This window comes from Podarcis gaigeae (assembly GCF_964106915.1).
Source record: "Podarcis gaigeae genome assembly, chromosome: 2".
Classification (NCBI taxonomy): Eukaryota; Metazoa; Chordata; class Lepidosauria; order Squamata; family Lacertidae; genus Podarcis; species Podarcis gaigeae.
This window is the reverse complement of record NC_139679.1, coordinates 86,056,893-86,081,600: the sequence shown is the minus strand read 5'-3', so window position 1 is coordinate 86,081,600 and position 24,708 is coordinate 86,056,893. Positions and strand designations below refer to the sequence as shown.

Sequence of the window (24,708 nt, the reverse complement as noted above, 5' to 3'; positions counted from 1 at the left end):
CACCGCGCTCCTGGCGCTGTTTGCCCTGCGCTCCTGGCTGCGTACTGTAAGGTTGTGAATATAAGCCGCACTTTAACTTTTCATAGTCGGAATTTGGGGGGAAAGTGTGGCTTATATTCAGGCCAATACGGTATATCATAAAACTGGCCACATTACTTTCTTTACAAGAACAACATGCTGCAGAGGGTTTTCATGTTGCTGTTTTTCCTGGGCTGGAAATCACACCCCAAAGCTCCTATTTGTTCCCACAGGTGTTACACCTTTTGGGGGGGAGTGACTTTTGACAGGAAAACTGCAAGGAGAAGAGCCGAGCCCTATCCCAGCTATGCCATGGCCCCAATTCACCCCCATGGCTGAGTCTTTTCTAACCATGTTAGTTTTAAAAAATACTTTTAGCATAATGTGGAGTTTGGCCCTCAAGTTGGGAAACGAACTGTATAAAAAAGAACTTCTCAAATACTATGCGACTAAATACCGGTATATTAAGCTTTATAACGCAAACATGTACACACCTTGATGTATGAACAATGGACAAAGAGAGAAATGCTTATATGCTTGGTCAAAACATGTTTGGTATTTGTTATAGATTAACTAGTATTTGCTATACATTGGTGTTTATCATACATTAGCAGGCCTATTTGTCAATGCTTCATGTATCAAGGCAGGCAGCCAGCCAGCGGGGCAGGAGGTACATACTTCACCTTCCAGCAGCAGCATCACTGCAGCATACCAGAAGGAAGAGGGGCGAGTAAATGGGGAGGTCAGCACTGTGGACACACCAGATTAGCTGCCAGTGTATTCGCACAATGCCAATCTCTCTACCACCCCTGCTGAAAAGGCACAGGAGGCCAGGTGTGTGCCATTGCCCCTCCCCTCCATTTGGTTCCCCAAGAAGGTACTTGTTTTTATTTTTTTTTTGTGGCTTTAAAATGTTATATATTCAGTTGTGCAACAGCTGAGAAAGTTCCTTTTAAAAACATTTCATTTCCTAGCTGGTTCGCAGTTTTCTTGGGGGTTGTGGCTGGGCTACATTAATCTCTCTGTGTGTTTTTTTGATTTTGGCCCTCAGTCACTGTCCATTTCTGGTCTCCATGAAGAGCTCTGGGGCTTCAAAAAATCTCTTTGTATGATTAACTGAATATCGTCAGAGTCTTGCAAATACCAGAGAATAAAAACAAAACCAAGCAAGTTTCAAGTCCTTGTGACTGAAGAGATGAATGGGCAATATATGCAGCAGCAAAACCCTACAATGCAGCCCTCACACCTTGCTCTTCTTCTAGTGAGAGACAAAAGAGTAGCAGAGCCCAAACAAATGCTTCGCAAGGCATTTCTCCCTGTAGGTTCCTGATGGATCAGGAAACAGAATGTGTGTACCTTTCAAAGCATAATAGCCACCATTAAGTGTCATTAACATGGGTTGGGTGGGGGGTAGAAGAGATATATTCAACCCTGGATGCAGCTCAAGTGCACACTCCCAGATGGTCATTAGGGGGAATTATGAACTTAATTGCTCAAGCTGCATGGCTTCAGCATAAGGCTGCCTAATGAAATAATTGGGGTTTCTTGGGAAGACAAACATGGGGACATGGCAATCCATGTGCCTTCCTTAAACCTGCAGAAACAGATGAGAGTTTTCCCAGAAAACAGTGGGATCTGTCAGGAAAAAATCAAGCACTGGGAGGGTGGAGAGAATGGAGCAAATGGAGCAAAGTGAAGCAGGGTCACTCTTCTTGTGTGAATTTAAAATGGGAGAGCACACTACAGATGTTGGCTCCAACCCACTTGTCCTCAATTGCCTGTTCTAATTAACAAGACAAATGGAAGACGTTTGTTCTGCCTTTGGAAGGAAGCAAAATTTGGGTGTGTAGAAGAAAATCCTTAATAATATTGTCATTTGGGGCGGGGTGGGAGGAAGGAGAGAAACATCTAAAAGTTATATAAAGTTTTGTTTTGTTTTTTTGAAGACAAAATGGCTTCATAGCAAGTGGGGACAGACAGGAAAGCAGGATCTTCTGGCAGATCTGAGTGTAGATTGGCAAAGGTCTCTCTGACTCTAAACTGTTTAACAATGGAAACAATGAAGTTGTTCTCCACCACCGCCTAAACTGCACTGCTGAAATGAAGAAAGCCAAGCAGATGAGGACTTGTGTGTGACAGGATTATGAGCTCATTTCTGTACTAAAAAGAAAATTTTAGGCTCAAAATGTGTGAAGACAAACACCCTGTGCTGTGCTTTATCCTGACTCTTATAGGTAGATCTTGGGGTTCTAGTAAAAACAAAGTAGGCCTGAAGAAGGCCCACTTCTTCTCTGGAGACAGATCCTTCTGTTTCTTCAAAGTTCCCTTCCCACCCCAGCTAAGCTACTCAGAAAGGCTTTTATGCAACTGAGGGCGACAATGCATTTTTAGGACAAGAATAGGTCTATTTCATGGAGGATAGATCCAAGCAAGGATAGTTCTATCAATGGTTATTAGCCGTGACAATTCTATGGAATCTCCAAGGTCCAGAAGCAATATGCCTCTGAACTGTAGTTAAGGTAAAGGTAAAGGTACCCCTGCCCGTACGGGCCAGTCTTGACAGACTCTGGGGTTGTGCGCCCATCTCACTTAAGAGGCCAGGGGCCAGCGCTGTCCGAAGACACTTCCAGGTCACGTGGCCAGCATGACATCGCTGCTCTGGCGAGCCAGAGCCGCACACGGAAACGCCGTTTACCTTCCCGCTGGTAAGCGGTCCCTATTTATCTACTTGCACCCAGAGGTGCTTTCGAACTGCTAGGTTGGCAGGCGCTGGGACCGAGCAGCGGGAGCGCACCCCGCCGCAGGGATTCGAACCGCCAACCTTTCGATCGGCAAGTCCTAGGCGCTGAGGCTTTAACCCACAGCGCCACCTGCGTCCCTGAACTGTAGTTACTGGAGAGCAATAACCAGGGAGATGTCCTGCTTGTGAGATTCCCAGAAGATGACTCTGATTGCTGGCTATGAAAAACAGGATGCTGGATTAGGTGGAACTTCGGTATGATCCAGCATGGCTTTTTGCATGTCCTTATGACAAAAACATAAACATTTTCCTCCCACAGATGTTTCCATAATTCCCAGAATAGTTAGAATTATGGTATAGCAAGGGCAACGAGAACGAAGGGCAAATGCAACAAAAACTGAAACCTTCATATCTAAGCTGAAGAACCCAAGTGTGTCATACACCAAAACTTTGTTATTGTGTTTATATCTCATCTTTCTTCTATCATGGAACCCAAGGCACTGTTCATGTGGTTCCCAGCTGGTTACCTGGTCAGGCACTGACCAGACCCAGAGCTCCCTAGTTTCAATCACCTCATGTGCCTTCATACTCTGGAACCACATTCCTAGAGCACCAATGTAACTAGAACACGTTCTCTGTATTTCACCATCCCTCCCACAGACACAATCTCAAGTAAAGGTTACAATGTAAACAGCATTCCAATCAATCCTCATATTTGATTATCTCAACATTTTGGATGTAAGCAACTGCATTACACATTCATTTGGCACTCAGACAAAATAATGCAGATGGGTGGAGCAACATCAGCTGTCTTACCATTGCTTAGAATTAATTCACGGTCTCTGTTTCTAAACACCAAAGAGCATTTGACTTCATCCCTTTTGCTATCTCAAGCACGCACTGTTCTTTCAATGGCACTCACCATGGTCATGGGCAAATACAAAAAAGTTGATTCCCGTCAACATCTGGGCCAAGTCATCATAGCGACAGCAGTGTTCTCCAGCACCGTGAGCAACGAACACCAGGCCCCTAAATGGAGCATCAAAGTAGAATGTGTCAATTTAGAAACCAGGGAATATAAAAGCAAACAAGCTGTGTTTAAAAGAGCAAGATTTAAAAGCTTCAGTATTGTTATTTGCAAATGCTGTTTTGAAGCATTTAAAGCCCTGGGACCCAGATATTTACTAGACTGCCTTCTTCTATACCAGCCCATCCATTTACTGAGACCATAATCAGGGGCTCCCCTCCTGCCTCCTGATTTATTTATTCATTTATAAAAATATTAACAGTACCTATTACAATCCATCTCAAGACAGTTTACAAATTAAAATTATACATAATATAAATGCAACTGATAACATGGCATGTGATAATTGGAGAAACAGGATGGAATGGAACTAAGCTGATCATTCCGTTATTACATTTCTTTTTGCTGGATGGAAAGATCCCCCTCAGCTCCCCCAACATGCTGTTCCAGGGGTTCTCCTGACCCACTCTGAGTCAATTTCTGGGTGTTTATTGAGGATCACCTGGGGAAAGAAGGGGATGTCCTATTGCACAAGAAGTATTTGCGTGGGCTTCCGCTGACAGGATTAATTAGCTGAATCCTGCCCATATCCTTTTAAGTGCAGCCCCTCCGGTTTATTGGCCCTCATCCAGCCAACTACTGAACATTGGTTCAGCACTTGCCCAGCCTTACCTGCCTCCAATGACAGAGAAACAGAGCTGAATGTACACTGAGTTCGGTACACTCCAAACCCTCTGATGGTCTGCCAAAACTGCTTTATTAAAAAGCATGAAGTGGTAGGTGGTAGGTAAGACAGAACCATGCTGCTTCTTTCTGAAACCAACCTCACAGGTAGGAATGGAATCACTCTGTTACCATGCCCATGTTAGCCACAGAACCAGTCCAGGATGATACTATGGACACTGTTATCAAAAAATTGCTAAGAGGACAAGCAAAATACCATGGTTCACAGTATCAAAAGCCACTGAGAGGGCAGGGCGAATCAACAGGGTTGTGTTCCCCCATCTTTCTCCCAACGGAGTTAACCCACTGGTGCAACCAAAGCAGCTTTAGTGCCACACTCGGGCCTGAATCCAGATCGAAGTGGATCTAAGAAATCTGTTACATCCCAAAGTATTCAAAAGCACCACCCTCTTGGGTATCTTGCCCCCACAGGGGATATTAGTGTATTGCTAATGGTTGTTAAAATAAGGTTACAAGAAGTCCCCGTTTCCCAGGGACAGTCCCTGGATATCAGTCCCCATACAAAATCCATTGAAGTTGAAAAGTGTCCCCGGAGTCATTGAAAAAAATCTGGTAACCTTATGTTAAAATCTCCCTGAGTAGCCACACAACTGCTTCATGACTCATGAGAGCTGACTGATCACAAACTGAATTTTCTCTTTTCATTGGTCTTTACAGTACAGTAGCACTCCATCCATTTGAAACATCTGGAAAAATGTAAACACTATAAAGCAGGCCTGCACAGTTTGTTACCCACCAAACTGAATGCAGACCACTAGCCACATTTGGTGGCTCCTGAGTTTTTTGTTAGGCATGCCCGAGACTTTAAAAAGCAACAACAGACCGTTGCTAAGCACCTCTCAAGCCACTGCTGGGCTGTGTTCACCATGATGGCTCAGGCCTATAGAACGGCCAAAGAAACACATCCATCTTTTGGACACTGCAAGACCCCACTAACCACAGTGCTTCTTTTGCAGTTATTTTCATCTCCAGATGCTACAATTCTGTTAGCAATAAACTCTGAAATTGACACGTTCCAAGAAGAAACCAGCACAGGCAGCATGAAAGGCTTCTCTTGCACATCTTTTTTTTTTTTTAAACCCTCATATAAGTAACAGAGCCAAAATAGCTCTCTGCACAGCCTGAAAACTGGCTCTGTATGAATGACCTGCAATTTCTATAAACTGGATTAAAACAACAAACGTGGCCAGGAGTGAGCAAATGCTAAAGACTGCAGTTTTAAGCATGCTGGCTTGGAAACAAATTCCATTGGATCCAATGGAGTAAATGGATTTATGACTGATATGCCAACAACATGCCTAAGTTTGAGCAAGTGAGTAGGACGGCGTTCTGCTGAACCTAGCAACATGACTAACATCACACAGGTGTTTTATATAACACACCATGGCTGTAGGATTAGCAGCGGTTGTCAGAATTTCCAATAAGCAATGCAATTAAGTGGTGCTTGGCTCAATGTGAGAAAGGATCCCCACAATGGTATAATTGTGAGTTTTCTATCTCTCCCCATCACCACCACTAATAATACTCTACCTTGAGGATTTTCTGTAATACTAATGAGGTGAAAGAAGGGAGAGTCACCTTGTGGTGCAATTTTCAGGTTGCCAAATCACTGGAGGTGGGTAGGGAGCTGGCTGGGCTTGTTCTTGGCCCTCTTGCAACAGATCTGGCAAAATCAACAGGTATTCCCCCCCCCCCCCCAGCACTAAGAGAGATGGTTGGCAGCTCAACCCACTGCTACAGGCCAAGGAGAAGGGAGCAATAAAAAATTTGGCTGTCTTAAAGCTTTGCCAAGTGCACTTATACTTGGCTTGTAACTTGCCACTTTCCTATGAGAATTAACATTTCACACAGGGAACCAGGCAGTTCCTAAACGGAAAGAGAGCAGGTTTTAAAAATTCTATCAGGTTATCCAAAATATGAACACGGATCCTTAGTTAGGTGGTGAACTTACACAAACCTAAGTGAGTTACATAAGAACAGCCTGGCTGGATCAGGCCTAAGGCCCACCTAGTCCAACATCCTGTTCTCACAGTGGCCAAGCAGGTTCCTATGGAGAGTCTGAAAAAAGGATGTGAGTGCAACAAAACTCTATGCACCTGCATCCCCAGCAACTGGCATTCAGCGACATGCTGCTTTTGACCACGGAGGTAGAACATAGTAATTATGGCTTGCAGTCATTGATAGCTCTATCCTCCATGAATTTGTCGAATCCTCATTTAAAACCTTGGTGACCATCACTATCCCTTGTGGAAGCAAATTCCATAATTTAACTATCCACTGTGTGAAGAAGTAATTTATTTTGTTTGTCCTGAATATTCCAACATTCAGGGATTCTGAGTGGAAGAAAAGCTTTTCTCAATGCCCCTTTACTACACCACATATGATTTTATACACCTCTATCATGTCCCCTTCTTAGTTGCCTTTTCTCTAAACTAAAAAACGCCCAAATGCTGCAATACTTCCTCACAGGAGAGTTGCTGCCTCTCTCTTGATCAATTTGATTGCGCTTTTCTGAGCCTTTTCTTATTCTACAATATCCTTTCCGAGCAGAGGCAATCAGAACTATGCACAGTATTCTAAATGCAGTCACACCAGAGATTTGCATAACTGCATTATGATATTGGCAGATAGTATTACTGGCAGTCCATTTCCTAATGATCCCTAGCATGGCATTCACCTTTTTCATCACTGTCGCCCACAGGATTCTGTAGGAAGAACTGGATTGTGTAGAAACTATATCATCATCATCATCATCATTATTATTAGAATTTATATACCACCCTATTTATCAGGGATAATTCAAATATTCTCCAGAAGAAATAATAAAGATGCTTAAAAGGTAAAGGTAAAGGTACCCCTGCCCGTACGGGCCAGTCTTGACAGACTCTGGGGTTGTGCGCCCATCTCACTCAAGAGGCCAGGGGCCAGCGCTGTCCGGAGACACTTCCGGGTCACGTGGCCAGCGTGACATCGCTGCTCTGGCGAGCCAGAGCCGCACACGGAAACGCCGTTTACCTTCCCGCTGGTAAGCGGTCCCTATTTATCTACTTGCACCCGGAGGTGCTTTCGAACTGCTAGGTTGGCAGGCGCTGGGACCGAGCAGCGGGAGCGCACCCCGCCGCAGGGATTTGAACCGCCGACCTTTCGATCGGCAAGTCCTAGGCGCTGAGGCTTTAACCCACAGCGCCACCTGCGCTGCTTAATTCACCTTAATTACTCTTCCTAAGACAAGAGTATGCATGCTGAAGTATTCCAATTGGAAGCGAAATTGCCACCATTTGCACTTTCATCTGAAGTCAGGTATGGAAACAACACAAGCAAATACAAAGCAGGATTTGCTATCATTTTTTTAGTCCATAAACGTTACGGAAATAGTTCATCTTTCCCCCCTTCATTTTCCCCTCCCACACCAATAAAATTAATTACATAATTACTTATGCTAGTTTCGGCCACAGCAGACAGAGAGATGAACAGTATAGGTTTTAGCGAGAGCCGAACTGTAGCAGAACAGAAACAGCACTAATTGTGATGAATGCAGGATGGAATTCAGTGCCTCCTTTCATTTCAAAATGAGGGCTGGTTAACAACTACGTAGAGGCTGCTGAAAACACAGCTCCACACACAGCTGCTGTAATGTGTAGATGTAGAAGCTGTTTACAGCGTGGACTGGTCTCACTGCCCAAAGAATATCCACACCAATGCTGTACATTCCTGGCACAGGAAAATACTACAAAATACAGTGGTCAACCATTGTTGCAGCCAGAACTCCGGTTTCCAACAGTGGCTTGTCAAATTCCTCTGAGAAGCTTAAAAGTGGGACATGAAGGCAACAGTCCCTTTCCTCGCCACTCACCAAATGTTTGCCCCCAGTAACTGGTATACAAAGATATACTGCCTCTGTTTCTGGAGGTTTCATTTAAATTTCATAGCTAATAGCAACTATCCTCCAGCCACAGCATAGACTGATGCATAATAATAATTATTGCTTTCCTTTTGATCCCTTTATAACAATCCTTAATATATGTGCACAATCCATGCACAGAACAGGGAAGTTAATGAGCTAGTCTGTTGGTGGGAGGGGTGTGTGCTAGGCCAGAGCGCTTATCATTAAGCTTATGAATATGTTAGGGTGTGTGAGGAAAAGTACAGAACCTCTTTTACTTGAAAGGTTTCAGTGCAATAACTAGACCAGTTCTAAAATAGCATTGCTGACATACGCAGAGTGAACACTTGAAATTTAAATCCCTACAGAAAAATGATGTTGGGGGTGTGTGGAAATCAGCTAATAAAAACTGGGGATTGATTCTGAAGCAAACTCACATTTTAACTTGCGAGAATGTGGGTTCTCTGCAGAAGCCAATCTGGACCCAATTCATACATTTATCTTTAAGGCAAGATTGTGAGCACAGAGATGCTCACTTCCTATTGGCTCCCAAGCCAATAAATGCATAGTTTGATCACACTGTCCCACTGAGTCATGTGAGCACCTTCTACATCAGCAAGGATGGAGGGGTGACACTGTTGTGGGAATGCAGGTTTTGGTGTCCTCGGGTGTCTTCCCGTGTAAAAGTTGGGGTGTCTAGGCGACGTTTCGACGAGGTCTCACTCGTCATCTTCATGATACTGTTGTGGGAAGTATCTACACATTCTTGTGTTATGTGGGAACCAGCTACAGGGGAACAGTTCTGCAGTACCAACCAGAATACTATGTCAACATCTGAATTGGAGCTCAGGCTCAAATTACAAGCTATCCTAAACAATAGCCACAAATCTAAATTTCCCAGTAATGATTTGTTAAAGAAAATGGGTGATATGATGCTATTCAGCATTCCCAATTGCCCACATCAGAGAGCTGCTCAGCTCCAAATAGCTGGACTATGCATTTCAAACTCTGCTCACTGTGAAAGGCACCATACAGTCAATAAAGCACTATCTGTCTACCTGGAGTGAGAGAGTGCAGAAGGACAGAGGCATAAACATCTGAGATTCTGAAAAACTGGTAAAGGGGTGTGGGGCAGGCTTCAAAATGACCATATTTTTTGCTCTATAAGACACACCAAACCATAAGACGTACCTAGTTTTTGGAGGAGGAAAACAAGAAAAAAAAATTCTGAATCTCAGAAGCCAGAAAAAGCAAGAGGGATCGCTGCGCAGCGAAAGCAGCAATCCCTCTTGCTGTTCTGGCTTCTGGGATAGCTGCACAGCCTGCATTTCCCCTTACTTTTTAGGAGGGAAAAAGTGAGTCTTATAGAGCAAAAAATACAGTACTTCCGGCTGGAAAAAGTGGAATGCTTCCAGTTAAGACATGACATATTCAGGCAGCCATCCTGTACCCAGCTACAGCTTAAGCTAAATCTTATTGAATTAAGAGGTTCAATTGTCCATAGCAGAGTGCAAGGTTCAAAATATCTCTTGAGTATGGGACTACCCAAGATCATTTTTTCCCTACCTCTACATTCGTATTTCTCCAAGTCTTGAGTTTTCCAGAGCTAACTTAAAGCAGTATGAACAGCTTAGGAAATTTGAACTAGTGGTATCTGGGGCCATAAAACAGTTTTAGCACTACATAAACTAGCAATGTATGTGGCCATAAATACTGAATGTTTCCCACAGTGGTATCACATACAGCTGAATCACAATCTTGAAGTCCTATGTGACATGAATCAAATTTCAAGTATTGATTTCTTTCCAAAGAGAAAGGCAGTTGTGCATTTTAAAACTAGATAGAAAATAAGCACGTCAGTGTATGAAAAACCTGTATTTCAGCACTGACTGCCCAGCTACATTCTGTGACTCTGCTGAGAAAGTTGGTATGACATGAGGAAATACTCTGCTGTTTTAGTGTCAGAGAAAAGCATAAGCCTGGGGTCTTAAAAGCATGTTCCTTTCATATTTCACAGACATACATATACAGGGCGAGCCCTTTAAAAGAGGCCCCATGGATACAGAGTACACATGTTTCACAGGGCCTCTTTTAAAAGACTCACCCTGTATTGTGCATATACTGACATGTGAAAAGTAACATTAAAAAATGAACCCTGAAATACAACATACAATAATTCTGCTAAGTCAACTGTTAGAAGAACATGTGCTTTAAGGGCTGAGTCATGGTTTCATGTTGTTTTAAAGGGTGCAACGGATTTGGCAGTTATTCTTGCTTACGCTAGATGCTATGTTGGTCCACAGCTGACTTACAGTTAACTCCTTTGATCAACAATCCTTAAAAGCTGACAAATAAATTGGGTTATCCACAGTGGAGTAATATTTTTAAAGATACCTAAATTATGTAAAATGCTTTAAAATTTCTGTAAACTGCTTAGAGGCTTTGATGATTGAACAATATGGAAATCCTGTTAAATAAATATATATAGTGGTACCTTGGGTTTAAGAACAGCTTAGCTGATGAACAACTTGGATTAAGAACGCTGCCAACCTGGAAGTAGGTGTTTTGGTTTGTGAACTTTGCCTTGGAAGCAGAACATGTTCCGCTTCCTGTTGAGTGTGTTCCATTTGTAAACTGAGTCCCCCTGCTGCTATGGAAAAGCACACCTTGGTTTAAGAACGCTTTGGTTTAAGAACAGACTTCCGGAACGGATTAAGTTCGTAAAACAAAGTACCACTGTACATACATACAAGGTACCACATACATACATCCCAAAAGTAGATTTGTTAAGATCTTTTGTAAGAAAAATAAATTTTGTCAAATTCAGTAGGACTTTATTTTTACATAACTGTATTTAGGCTCAAACTGCTAGTGGTATCATTGTGTATGTACTGTATGTATCATTATTTACTTGAAATTATCTCAGATCTTCAGAACAGATTTCTTTTTAAGAGTTAACAATGGCTGCATGCATATCAGGCAGAAAAAGAGAGAGTTAAGTGTCCAAAAGAAAATGGATTTCCTGAGCTGGATGTCTTCTGACCTACTGCGAGGGGAGGCCCAAGGCATAATGGCACAAGAGAAGACCATGTCTGAGGCAACACTTCAGTCACGGTATCCCCTCCACCTTGACATAAGGCAGAAATAATTGTTGCTGATTTTCGGCACTGCCAAAAAACCCCCCTTTTTGCCCACATTTTTGGACACAGCAGGGGGAACTGAGTAAACACTCCACTGCCTACTAGCGATGGTGAGCTGCAATCTTATAATTGTTTTGTTATTTTACAGTGTGTTAAGATGTAACACACCCTTGGATCAATGGAACTGATGAAGGGAGGAATGCAAATTGAACAAACAAACAGATGAATACTGTATTATCTTAAACTGGTTCTTGACATGGAGCACTGCACTGAGGTTACACAAACAATCCTGTAACCTTTTACCCTATGTTCATTTTTCTAGGGGGGGAAACTAAGAGCACTAAGAGTATCCAGTAGATGGATAGAACTAAGCTAGACCAAGCAGCCAGTGAGATGGGAGAAGTCCCCAAATATGTGATCAAAAATCAGGGAACATTGGAATTCATTTCTGCACCCAAACTGAAAACAGAAAAGGAAATCAATCCTCATTTGTAGCATAGCTGGCAACTGCTGAACCAAAACATACATGCACACCTACAACAATGCCAAAATAACGACTCTCGCATAAGCCTCAAGCTGTTATTCATTTATAGGAGAGCTGTGCTTTATGGGGTTCTCTTTCATCGAAGGCAGAAAAATTATAGCACATTTAAAAAGGCACTGCGCAGAAGCCTCAACATCCTATGAACTCCTCTAATTTTAACCCTGCCTCTGCTGTATCCTACAGCTTCTTTACACTGGGGATGCAAATGGTGAAAATGATAGTAATTATGTAAGTAATAGAAATGATTATACTACCGCAGTTATATGCATATATATCTCAGTACCGGTAATTTAAAATGGGAAATATGTGCAAGGATGCGCACACAGCGTCATTAAAATTTCAGGGGGGAAACACGCTTAGTTGTGAATTTTCTGCACGTGTACATCTTAAGGTAAAGGTAAAGGGACCCCTGACCATTAGGTCCAGCCGTGACCAACTCTGGGGTTGCGGCGCTCATCTCGCTTTATTGCCTGAGGGAGCCGGCGTACAGCTTCTGGGTCATGTGGCTAGCATGACTAAGCCACTTCTGGCAAACCAGAGCAGCACACGGAAATGCTGTTTACCTTCCCGCCGGAGCGGTACCTATTTATCTACTTGCACTTTGACGTGCTTTCGAACTGCTAGGTTGGCAGGAGCTGGGACTGAGCAACGGAAGCTCACCCCGTCGCGGGGATTCGAACCGCCGACCTGCTGATCGGCAAGTCCTAGGCTCAGTGGTTTAACCCACAGCGCCAGCCGCATCCCTCGTGTACATCTTACTGACATAAATTAAAAGTACATGCTCACAGCCTAACCCTACATGACAGGGGCTTGGACTATATGACCCACGTGGTTCCTTCCAACGCTACAATTCTATGATTCTATGGCAGGTACTGTGGATGGGGAACCTCCAGATATTGTTGGACTCCAATTCTCACAAGCCACAGTCGGCAGAGCGGTCAGAGATGATGGGACAGTAGTCCAACGACATCTGTAGAGCACCAGGTCCCCTGCTCCTGCTATATGGACTGTAGCCGTTATACTTATGCCATGTCTATCGTACAGCAGCGAACCTTTGGCCCTCCAGATGTTGCTGAACTACAGCCTCCATCATCCCTGGTGAGTGGCCATGCTTGCTGGGGCTGATGGGAGTTGTAGTTCTGCAACATGTGGAGGGCCAAGGGGTCCCCACACCCATCATACAGTGTAGATGTGGAAAACTACCTTATACCTGGTCAGAGCATTGGTCTAAATAGTTCAGTTCTGTGAGCTGCTCTTCAGCAGCCCAGCTTGGAGATGCAAGGGACTGATCGCAGAAAACTTTGCACGCAAAGCCTGAACTCCACCACTGAGCTACTGCCCTTCCCAAAACCTTCCTACTGCATGGCCTTTGTCCATGCATGTACAGCTCTCCATCTGCAATCATGGTATAATTTCTGTTCTTTTTTACTCGTCCCACCAAGGCTAAAGAACGATGTGATGCCACAGGGATTGGCTTACAGCCAGGATGCACTAGATGCGTCCTCAGTCTGATCTAAGACTGTTGTTCTTAGGCTTTCTAGGGTCTCCCTTAAACACAAGGAAGGACAACAGAGAAGGAAGTGTGTGCAGGAAATGGCAGAAGCTGAAGTGGGAGAATAATAATTAATAATAATAATAATAATAATAATAATAATAATAATAATAATAAGGTACAGCAAAATGTTGGGAGGGGGATTTTACTTGTACCTGACTGGGCTCACTAGTTGAGTATTCTGCAGCCACATGCTCTGGAAGAAGCCTGTGGCATACTGTGGATTGAACACGCTGATCTGAGAAGGGATGGTTCTGCTTGGTTTCAGGGTGTTGAACTAGATAATTATTTTTTTTTGTCTCTCTTGTTTCTAATATTGTTTTATTACTCTCCAATAGGTATGAGAATTCTATCTGGGTTAATAACAGCAGCAAAAATCAAGACTCTTATGTGCTGTTCTTCTCTGCCCCCAGATGTACAGATAATTATTTACAGTTGGGTAACTGATTGATTAATCAGGTGAAGCTGTCCAACTCATCAGCTAAAACCCCTTTAATCGACTAAGATTTCATTCTAATATCCCAGGCTATATGCTGTCGCCATGGCATATTATGAAGGTCAGGGCTAAAAATGTTCTAAAAATCTCAGTTGCTGTCTTCTTTCTTTTTCTCAAGTAGAATTCTGCATCTTGTGATTGGAGGAATATGACTGAAAATCGGAGCTCCCACAATGGACAGAGCTTCATCCACATCAATGGGATTTCAGGGCTGGGATATTAATCACACTGCTGAAGGGCAGAACACCACACTGTTATATACACTTACTTGAGAGTAAGTTCTACTAACTATAGTGGAGCCTGCTTCAGAGTAGATATGAAAAGGACTGGGTCACACAGCTCCACTTTAAAATGACATTTAGGCATTGAATTGGCACCACTGTGTATAACTGTATTTTTCACATTTGAGGGCAACATTTTCATAATGAAGTCATAAAACAGACTGAGATTGAATCCTGACAAGACAGAAGTACTGTTTTGGGGGATGGGGTGGGCAGATGTGGGGGACTCCCTGGTTCTGAACAGGGTAACTGTGCCCCTGAAGGATCATGTGTGCAGCCTCCGAGTCATTTTGGACTCGCAGCTGTCCATGGAGGCGCAGGTCAGTTCTGTGTCCAGGGCAGCTGTCTACCAGCTCCATCTGGCACGCAGGTTGAGACCCTACCTGTCTGCAGACTGTCTCGCCAGAGTGGTGTATGCTCTGGTTATCTCCCACTTGGACTACTGCAATGTGCTTTACGTGGGGCTACCATTGAAGGTGACCCAGAAACTACAACTAATCCAGAATGCAGCAGCTAGCCTGGTGACTGGGAGTGGACACCGGGACCATATAACACCGGTCCTAAAGGATCTTCATTGGCTCTCAGTGCGTTTCCGAGCACAATTCAAAGTGTTAGTGCTGACATTTAAATCCCTAAATGGCCTCGGTCCAGTATACTTAAAGGAGCGTCTCCACCCATCGTCCAGCCCTGACACTGAGGTCCAGCGCCGAGGGCCTTCTGGTGGTTCCCTCAATGTGAGAAGTGAGGTTACAGGGAACCAGGCAGAGGGCCTTCTCGGTAGAAACACTCTCCCTGTGGAACGCCTTCCCTTCAGATGTCAAGGAAATGAAAAACTATCCGAATTTTAGAAGACATCTGAAGGCAGCCAGTTTTTAAGGACTGATGTATGGGCCACATGATCGCCTGCAATGATTTTGAAAAGTTTTTTGCAGATAAAGCCGCTCAGATTCGGGAAGAGGTAGACTTCACTATGGGAGCAGGACCGGGGCGGGAGAGTGCTAGAGTCCTTTCTAGTCAAGTTGCGTGGGATCAATTCCAATCTGTTACCTCCGAGGATGTGGACAGGCTGCTTGGACAAGTGAAACCAACCACCTGTCTCCTTGATCCTTGCCCATCCTGGCTTATAAAAGCTAGGCGGGAAGGGCTGGGCGATGGGCTTCGTGGGGTGGTGAATGCTTCTCTCTGTGACGAAACCTTCCCAGATCCACTGAAAGAGGCGGTTATCAAACCGCTTCTTAAAAAACCATCTTAAGATGCTGCCAATATGGCCAACTATCGCCCAGTCTTGAATCTTCCATTCTTGGGCAAGGTGATTGAGCGAGTGGTTGCTGAACAACTCCAGGCACGCCTGGAAGAAGCGGACCATTTGGATCCCTTCCAGTCGGGATTCAGGCCTCATCATGGGACTGAAACTGCCTTGGTCGCACTGGTCGATGATCTTCGGCGGGCTAGGGACAAAGGTGAGAGCTGTTTCCTAATTCTGCTAGATCTCTCAGTGGCTTTTGACACCATCGGCCATAACATCCTTCTGGACCGTCTAGAGGGGCTGGGAGCTGGGGGCACTATTATACAGTGGTTCCGCTCCTTCCTCCTGGGCCGTGTTCAGAAAGTGGGGGGGGGGATGAGCGTTCAGACCCCTGGGCTCTCACTTGTGGGGTGCCTCAGGGTTCTGTCCTCTCCCCCATGCTTTTCAACATTTAAAGGCAGTTGCTGGGAGAAATCATCAGGGGGTTTGGGCTGGGTGTTCATCAGTATGCGGATGATACCCAGCTCTACCTCTCTTTCAAATCAGAACCAGTGAAGGTCCTGTGTGAGTGTCTGGAGGCGGTTGGAGGATGGATGGCGGCTAACAGACTGAGGTTGAATCCTGACAAGACAGAAGTACTGTTTTGGGGGGACAAGAGGTGGGTGGGTGTGGAGGACTCCCTGGTCCTGAATGGAGTAACTGTGCCCCTGAAGGACCAGGTGCGCAGCCTGGGAGTCATTCTGGACTCCCAGCTGTCCATGGAGGCACAGGTTAATTCTGTGTCCAGGGCACCTGTTTATCAGCTCCACCTGTTACGCAGGCTGAGACCCTACGTGCCCACAGACTGTCTCGCCAGAGTGCATGGCCCTACTAAATTTGATGCTGACCTGTCATCTATTGTTTATAAATGGACAGCATGAAGCAGAATTCTTAATTTGAAGTTTAACTATTCCATATGTACCACTAGGTCAGTGAGATACTGATCTCTCTAAAGTTTAATTACTTACCGCTTCCCCAATACCTTTTTCTCCCTCTGGCCTGGCACAACAAAGAAACTATGTCTCTGCGCATGTTTGACAGACAAGTCTAAAACCTTGCACTGAATAACAACCGAGGAAACATTATTAAAATATTCCCTTGCAGCCCACAAACTGGCTAAAAGCACTGACAGACCAGAAAATTACATTTGCTCTCCGTTTTCAGAAAGGACCATATTTTGCACCCTTGGAGCCTCCAAACCGGGGGGGGGGGGGGGGGAGAGAGAGACTTAAGATATATATAGTACTCACCTCTGTATTTCGCTAGATCAAGGACTTTCTTTAAAAGAGGTTACTAATCATTCTTATCTTTAAACCATGCAATTTGTTTTCATCTGGTACCTTCTCCTTATCTGGCCGTCACCATCTATACGCATTAACGGAGTGCAAAATCTTTCTACAAATGGATTTACTACAAGTATTAGGACAAACCCAAAGCAAGAGTGAGCTCTTGGCCTGTACTTAAAATGTGGTACATTTCCTTCCATTACTTGATCAGTATCATCATGCAGTAATTTCCAGCTGAAAAGTGTAAGTAACATTTGGAGTCACTTGGCAGAAAACCTTCCTAGAAGAAAATTTACTGAAGTTCAGCAATTTTTGTATGTGGGCTGCTCGTTTTTCTCTTGCTGGGAAATCAGTGGCTAGCTTGTATCTTTTATTTGGGATTTGGCGCTTTAAAAAAAGGAAAAGATATGTGCATCTGAAAATCTACACTATATATAGTCACCTCCATCTTCCCTGTTCAACCCCTGTAACACTGTGCCCACAAAGGATTGCTGCTTTCCTTATTAGTAAAGAGACAAGCTGAGAACTACAAATACTCACAGTGGGTGGGTACAGAAAAGGCAGGAGAAAGTCAGACCTATTCCCAGCCCTTTGTCCCTCCACTTGTATGAGGTCCCTTTGCCAGCGTTCTCCATGGGGACACAAATCTAAGGGCCACACTACGCATGATGTTCAGCAAGCCTTTAGTTCTATTTTATTTTAACGAATACCTAGCATATAGGGTGGGGAGGACCAAGCTTTACACCAGTTTAATTGCTGATTAATTTTAAAATGTTTTATTTCTTGCTAGCCACTATGACAGCTTTGTTACAGGGCAACCTTTAAGTACTGCAAGCAAATAATAAATGAATAAAGCAAATAAGCTGGCACCAGGTCAAAATTTCCACCAGATGCTTGTTTGGCATTCTTGCAAAGTGGAAGGTAGAGCTAAAAAGGGCTGTATCTTTTTTTTGTTTCTAACCAGTTTTCCATTAGGAACCTAGGAAGCTGCCTGGTACTGAGTCAGCCATTGGTCCAGCCAGTACTGTCTACATGGAATGGCAGCAGCTTGCATAAGCAGCTTTGTTGTTGTTTATTATTGTGAACTGCTCTGTGATCCTCAGACAAAGGGTGGTATAGAAATTTGACTATTACTACTACTACTACTACTACTACTACTACTATTATTATGTTGGGGTGGTGGTTGGTTAGCATTAGAAAAGAAGGAGGAAGCAGAAGATTCTAGTCTAGTATCACTTTTCGTTTCTTTCCTTATAACAACAACAAAATTGCCACTGCTTCAGTCAGCAACTCATCAGCATTATTTTCTTCCTTACAATGGCCCAATGTGAATGATGCCATATCATTACATAATACCATCTGCAGGGGAATTTTGGGGGGGAGGTGGGGAAGGTAATTTAAAAAATGAAACTGCTACCATCTGATCATGGTTCTAGACAAAACAATTATAATATGACTGACTGTTTGGTCATGGGGTGATTTCTGTGATCATGAAGACAACCCCTGCAGAAGCATCCGTAAGTGGAGACTGCCTGCAAGGATTCCCCCACCTCCCAGTGTCTGTCATGCTAGAGACCTGTGTTCCAAGACATCTTCATGGTGTCATTAACCATGATTCATGGACCAGCTTGTTTGCCTTCTTTCATGGGTTTTCCCACTGCAAAACAAAGACAGATTTGTTTTTATGGAGCATTCTTGTGGCAACTGGAAAAAAATTATCACACTAATGAGGCCTGTTTGAGCATCAACAGCGAGATGAGAAGCAGGACTTCTGTATCTTTTTTTAAAAAAAATCTTCTTATTTTGAAGCTGGGTTTTTTCCATCGTTGAGGCGAGAGTCCCACTGAAAATTAACAAGGCAGTCACCATGGTGCAGAGGAATGCAGTAACACTAAGAGGAACTGAATAGATAAGATGACTCCCTGGGAAAGAAGACTGAAAGCTACTCATGACATTGAGATATAGATGGGATGGGGTGTTGATTTGCCAGTGCTAAGTCTCCCCCTGCCTGCAATTATGTACTACTCCCAAAACACCTAACTACCTCTCCACAACATCTTCAGCATGCCTATCACAACAATTTACATAGTATACTATTTCAAATTAAACGCATTAGGAAGAAATCTAGCTGGACTGAATAATAAATAACAGCATTCGTAAACACCCTGGTCTTTCCAGATGCTAAAAACCTTTTGTATCCCCCTACTTTCAAGGCTTCACTAACACTGGCATTGATCCAACACAAGCATCATTATCTCATCTTCAATTAGTAGATGGTAGGAGACAAGGGACACTCAGATAGCAACCCTATCTACACTTAATAGGGAGCAAGTCCCATTGAACTCATTGGGACTGTTGGGCCAGGAGCCAATCCTACCCTCCTAAATGCTGCCACCACCCCTGGCTTTAGGTCGGAAGGAAAGATAGTTATCTTTACAAAAGATTTGTAGGTGAACCAGAAATTGCTCCTTTACCCACAGAGACGTCAGGCAGACAGTAGTTTATTCAAAGATTGTATGTTTAAAAAGACCCCTTTCTCTAATAACATAAGCAAATTACATAAGAAAAGGGTAGGCTCTCTTGATGGACAATTCACCAGGTGAGTTCAGGCATTGCCCTAAGTGCAATGCACGGCCTTCAAAGTATCAATAGCACACTTCTCCTTCTCCAAGTACGGAATGATTATGTTGTTATTACCATTCATTTATATACTGCTTTTTAAACCAAAGTGTCCCCCAAAGAGTTTAAACACACATGCAAACGCAAACAAATGATTCTATGAAACACACACACACACACACACACGTACAATAAAATGCTGTATATCAATTTGATCTTTTATTGTGTTTTTAATATTTTGTTGGGAGCCACCCAGAGTGGCTGGGGCAACCTAGTCAGATGTGTGGCATATAAATAATGAAATTATTATTCTTATTACTCAGCAAGCAAAACAGTGTAAGACAGCAACGTCACAACACAGGAGGATTAAACAGTGCTCTCCCTAAACCTACATAACTAACACTTAGGGGCTAGAAACCTGAATAGGCAATAATAAATAGTAAAAGAAGCCTAACCCACTTAGAAGAATTAAGGGTTCAGGGTGAACAAGTAAACAATGGAAATAATGGCCAAAAAAAAAAAGGGAATGCTTTCAAATATCAATAGCTGTCAAGTACAATCCTTCAAAAGCTTAAGACAAAAAAAGATATTGGCCTTTGCTTCTTTAGAATGACCAAATGAGCCTTTACACAATGATTCTCCCCAATGCCTGCTGGTTGGTTTCCCTGTTTGACAGAAGAAATTGAAAGTTGCTCAGTTGCTCTACTACTACACCTGAAGCTAAAAGCCAAAGGCCCAGAGCAGGCCTCTACCTTAAATGGTGTGTGCTTGTGTTCAAAGGGAAAACCATTTCCAAAGACATTTTTTAAAAAACCAACAAAAAATGGTACTGTATATGATTCGCTTTAGGACATTAAACATGAAAAGTGGCTGGCCCATTTTCTCAAAAAAAGTAAGCATAATTTTTAACTCAGGAGACTCAGATGGTTTATGCAGTCATAAACAGTCACCAAAAAATGTAGCTATTTATGAAGTGCTTAACTGATTTGACTGATTTTCTGGAAGACCAGAAAACCAAATGCAACAAGATCAACGAGGGAGGGGAGAAGAGGGTATTTTATTGTAATGTGAGGTGTATATTCTCTACATGTGGCAAGCAGGGGTTTTCTAGCCTTTATTGGAAAGACTTGGCTTAACTAATATTGAAAACCTATAGTAGGGGAAGAATGTGCTTTTTCTCCCCTCAACCCAGCCGCCCCTAGGAAGAGTTTACAATTTTCCTGCATTAATGATTACCTGAACTTCCAAACATTGCTGAACTACCTCGAACTTGTTCTTTCACTGTGTAGCTATAGCTTCAATTATATTGGGTAATTGTACCTACTTTCCTGCGAGCGATTTGTGTGCTGCTTTAATTAAAACAAACAGTGTTTGTTTCATTATTGTTCTCTCATTATTAGAAATGAAACAACAAGACTAAGTTAACCCAACCCAGATTACACATCAAACAGACTGCAACATAACATTTCAAATGGATTTTGACATATTTTCCCACAGATCAAGTTCAACAAGTTGAACAGCTTCTGCAATTGGAAAGACACATCTGCATCGCCCTGTTGAGATACCTGAGCAGTGAAAGCAGCAAAAAACCACCCCACATCCTAAGGAAAAACTTCTAGTCTACCTTAGAGCCTCCAGCCTGGTGATCACCACCTTCAAAGCAAAATTGAATTTTTCACTGTGATTGTTGGCTCCTGGGTTTGTATACTGAATATAGTGGGAGATGGGGAGATACAGGTAAGTCAGCATTTCACTCAAGACAGGCCACAGGCATGTGGACCAACTGGATGAAACACAATTCCACACAGATTCAGACATTATTCACTTGCACCAGAGTATCACTTCCCTTCCTCTCCTTTCTTCCCTTTACTCCAGAGGTTTGGGGAACCCCCAGAATCAGATCTGAGGAAGGCAAGAGGGGAAAGAGGGAGAGCGTGCAAAATCCTTGCACCAATGGAACACTTGCCGCAACACTACATGGAATTCTATCCTAAACTTCATGAGATTTAATGTTTATATGCATGTGTGTCAAGTTGGGGAAGTTTACATGTGGTGGCTTTCTCTTTTTATATTCACAAGGGGATATATATGTGTGAAGCAATTGCTGCTTTAAAGATTCAAAAGTTGCTATGTCACAGAAAAATGCCTGAAACCTAACTAGCAAGTTCTAGAGTTTTTTCTTATGAACACTTAGTCCAATGCTATACTCAATAGGATCAAGGTAAAACAAAACAAAACAAAACAAAAAAGAGTCACAAAATATAACTGTCTTCCTTCTGGGTTTAACCCCCATCAGATTAACAGAATGGTAAAACTGACCCAAGGCTCCTCAGTATTATTATAGTTTATCATTAATAATTAGACAAAAGCCGTAGTGCTTCTAAAGAAGCAGCAGGGAATTAAATGATGCTTTGGAAAGTGTCCAGGAATGTGTTTTCTCCAAGTATCCTAGTATTTCAAGATTGTCCCATGAAAGTCGGATGCGGCTGATAAATTATTATTCAGCAACCTACAATTTCCCCCTCTCTCACACATAACTCACAATACATCAGAGGCTAAAAATAAACGGCTCCACACACTTAAGAGCCACTTGTAAGTGAGCAGCCCTGATCCTGTTTACTTTGTTGTCACAAAACTAGGGCAATCTTGCTCTCAATTAACCACTTGGTGTGTGCAGACACCAAGCTACCAGGAGGAACGAAATGCCAAGTTCTAACTTTCACTGCTTTGCCATCCTTTCATTTCTTGATCAAAGACTCATGTGAGCACCACTAATTTGCTAAGAAATTAAACATGAAAGGGGAACGCAATTCTGCAACTCACTGAAGAACACTGTGGGCAGTTAATGATTAATTAGCATTATAATACGTGACAGGCTGGTTTCACAGAAGCAGCTTGTTTTGATTCTGAATTTGTTCAGTAGAGGAAATCTTTAAGGATGATGCCAGAACTCCTGTGGCAAGCAGTGCCAGTAAGTTACCCTCAGGTTTGGCAGAGCTGCCACATGGATCATGTAGTTAAAGTCTGGCCAAGGTAGATGCTTTACAGACAACTCCAAATCTTGTAAGGTTTGTCCACTGACCCTGGGAGGACTCAGGATAGAGCCTCTAAAATGAACACATCCTTGACTTACAAGTTGCAAAAACAAAAACAAAACAAACCCAGGTGCAAGCTGCTGAAGCAATTCATTTGAAATGATACAGAAGTACCATTTCTGAGGATGGCTTCTGTATGCTGTAAACAACAAAGCACAAGGATTCTACAGGTTTTGTTTCTAGGTGAAAGGTTGAACGCTTAAGGTAGGCCTTGAATGATGACAAAATTACGCTAATGGATGCTTTTCATGAATGATATGGGACACAATGCGCTAAAGACAGCAGCTTATAAGAAGAATCAGGAGAGTCCTTTTTATTCAAAGAACTGCTTTAGTATCCCCAAACTTCAGCAGTTCACAAGTTTTATATGCTAAATAACTGAAGGCAGGAGGAACATAAAACATCCACAGTCAGATCAATAGTCCACTGAGCCTTGTAACCTCTCTCTTAGGCTCACAGGAAAACACTAGCCAATGATCTTCCTAGCTTCAAAAGCTAATGGGAAAGATCACCTAGATCAATTACTTTGTGCTTGCCCCATTGCTGCTCTTCCCATTTTCTAGAAGTGCTGCTGGAGACAAGTTCATAGTCTAGAATGGATCATTGCTCTCACACAATAATGGAAGTTTTATGTTCCTGTCTTCAGACAGGTGTCGCATCATGCAAAGCTTAACTACTGTATTTGGGTAGCTACAGAATCCACTGAGACAGGAAAGCTGAATTCCCTACTGTTCCTTGGGTAACCATTTTCCAAATATGATTTCTTGCCTTGCAATGTAAAAATAAACAGAGCTTATCCTGTTTGCCTGCAGAAAAGACAAAGAGCAGAACAATAGTCTCACTCTTCTATATGTAACTCCCCTCTATTGCTAGAGCTGGCATTTATATTCAACAAGCCAGCTTCAGTAGAGAAAAAGGACAGAAATAACAAAAAATGAGGAAAATCCACATAAGTTCTTCTACAGTGCAATATTCATGCTTCCTGAAGAAGCATATCCAAGTAGTCATTATTCTGCAGGGGATTATGAAAAGGGGATTATCTAAATGACTGATTATTTGGTAATTTTGACTGTTATTTGAACCTATCTTCAGGGCTCTTGAGTTCCAGTAGAACCCTATGGCCAAGCTAAAGAGTCATCTCAGTACACAGCTACCATTAGGAAAAGTAAATAATCGTGCAACATGTGGGCACCCTTGCCATTGAACTGAGATGTATAACCGTTTTAACTTGGCTCTGAAGTTTTTACTTACTTGCCCTAAAATAATGGTAAGGACTGTGCAACCTGAACCTTCACACAGCTCTGAAACGCAACAGTGTTTGATTAACATATTTATTTACATGTTGATTTTTCTCACGGCATTTGGTTTCACTGGGTTAAGAAACAGAACTATCCCAATCTTCCAAGCCTTACTCATGTGAGTTGCTTTTAAGGCCTATTCTAATGAGTAGGAGGATGAATGATTAATAAACAGCTCCTCTCTTACCGCAACAGCATGCAATGCCTTACTCAAGATGGGCTTACCAATAGTTATATTAGTGCAATATTTCAACATGCAACATTACTCCATCACAAATACTGAAGGATCAAGGGTGTTACAGCCTTTGAAGTGAAGTTGCTTGGGGCAAGGATCTGTTTGGCAAAGAACACATTCTTTGTGCTACTCTCTGTACAGCAGAACAAACAGGAGTGAAGCTGAATGAAAGGTGTCTTGTTTATTTACACACAAGAAATGTTCCCCTTTGCAGTGCTCACCTTGGTGGGGTGGATGGCTTCCAGTATCTGCAGAAAAGGTACTGCCCATCAGCGTTGACCAGATGAGGAAGGTCCCGATATGGGACATTCTGGGGAGTCTTCCGTGGGGAACTTTCCTCTGGCATTCTAGAAGAGTGACCTACAAGGTGTGGAAAGAGGAAACACACACTTTTAAGCATAATTGCTGGAAAGAGTCTGCATGCAAAGGAATCCGTGAACACCATACAAGGAAGAGAGTAATCCA

General features: G+C 42.9%; 1 protein-coding gene across 6 annotated transcripts in view; it reads right to left on the bottom strand.

Moving 5' to 3' along the window:
- The window catches only part of MGLL (monoglyceride lipase), a 158,325-nt gene that overhangs the window by 52,829 nt on the left and 80,788 nt on the right, over positions 1–24,708 (bottom strand). For 5 of the 6 annotated variants that reach the window (XM_083727200.1, XM_083727199.1, XM_083727198.1 and 2 more), the window contains exons 2-3: positions 24,465–24,603; positions 3,681–3,787 (exon numbers count right to left, since the gene is read on the bottom strand). In XM_083727200.1, the coding sequence (XP_083583326.1) occupies positions 3,681–3,787; positions 24,465–24,589 (232 nt within the window). In that variant the 5' untranslated portion in view covers positions 24,590–24,603. The remainder of the gene's footprint in view (positions 1–3,680; positions 3,788–24,464; positions 24,604–24,708) is intronic. The other variant, XM_083727202.1, reaches the window with a different exon arrangement.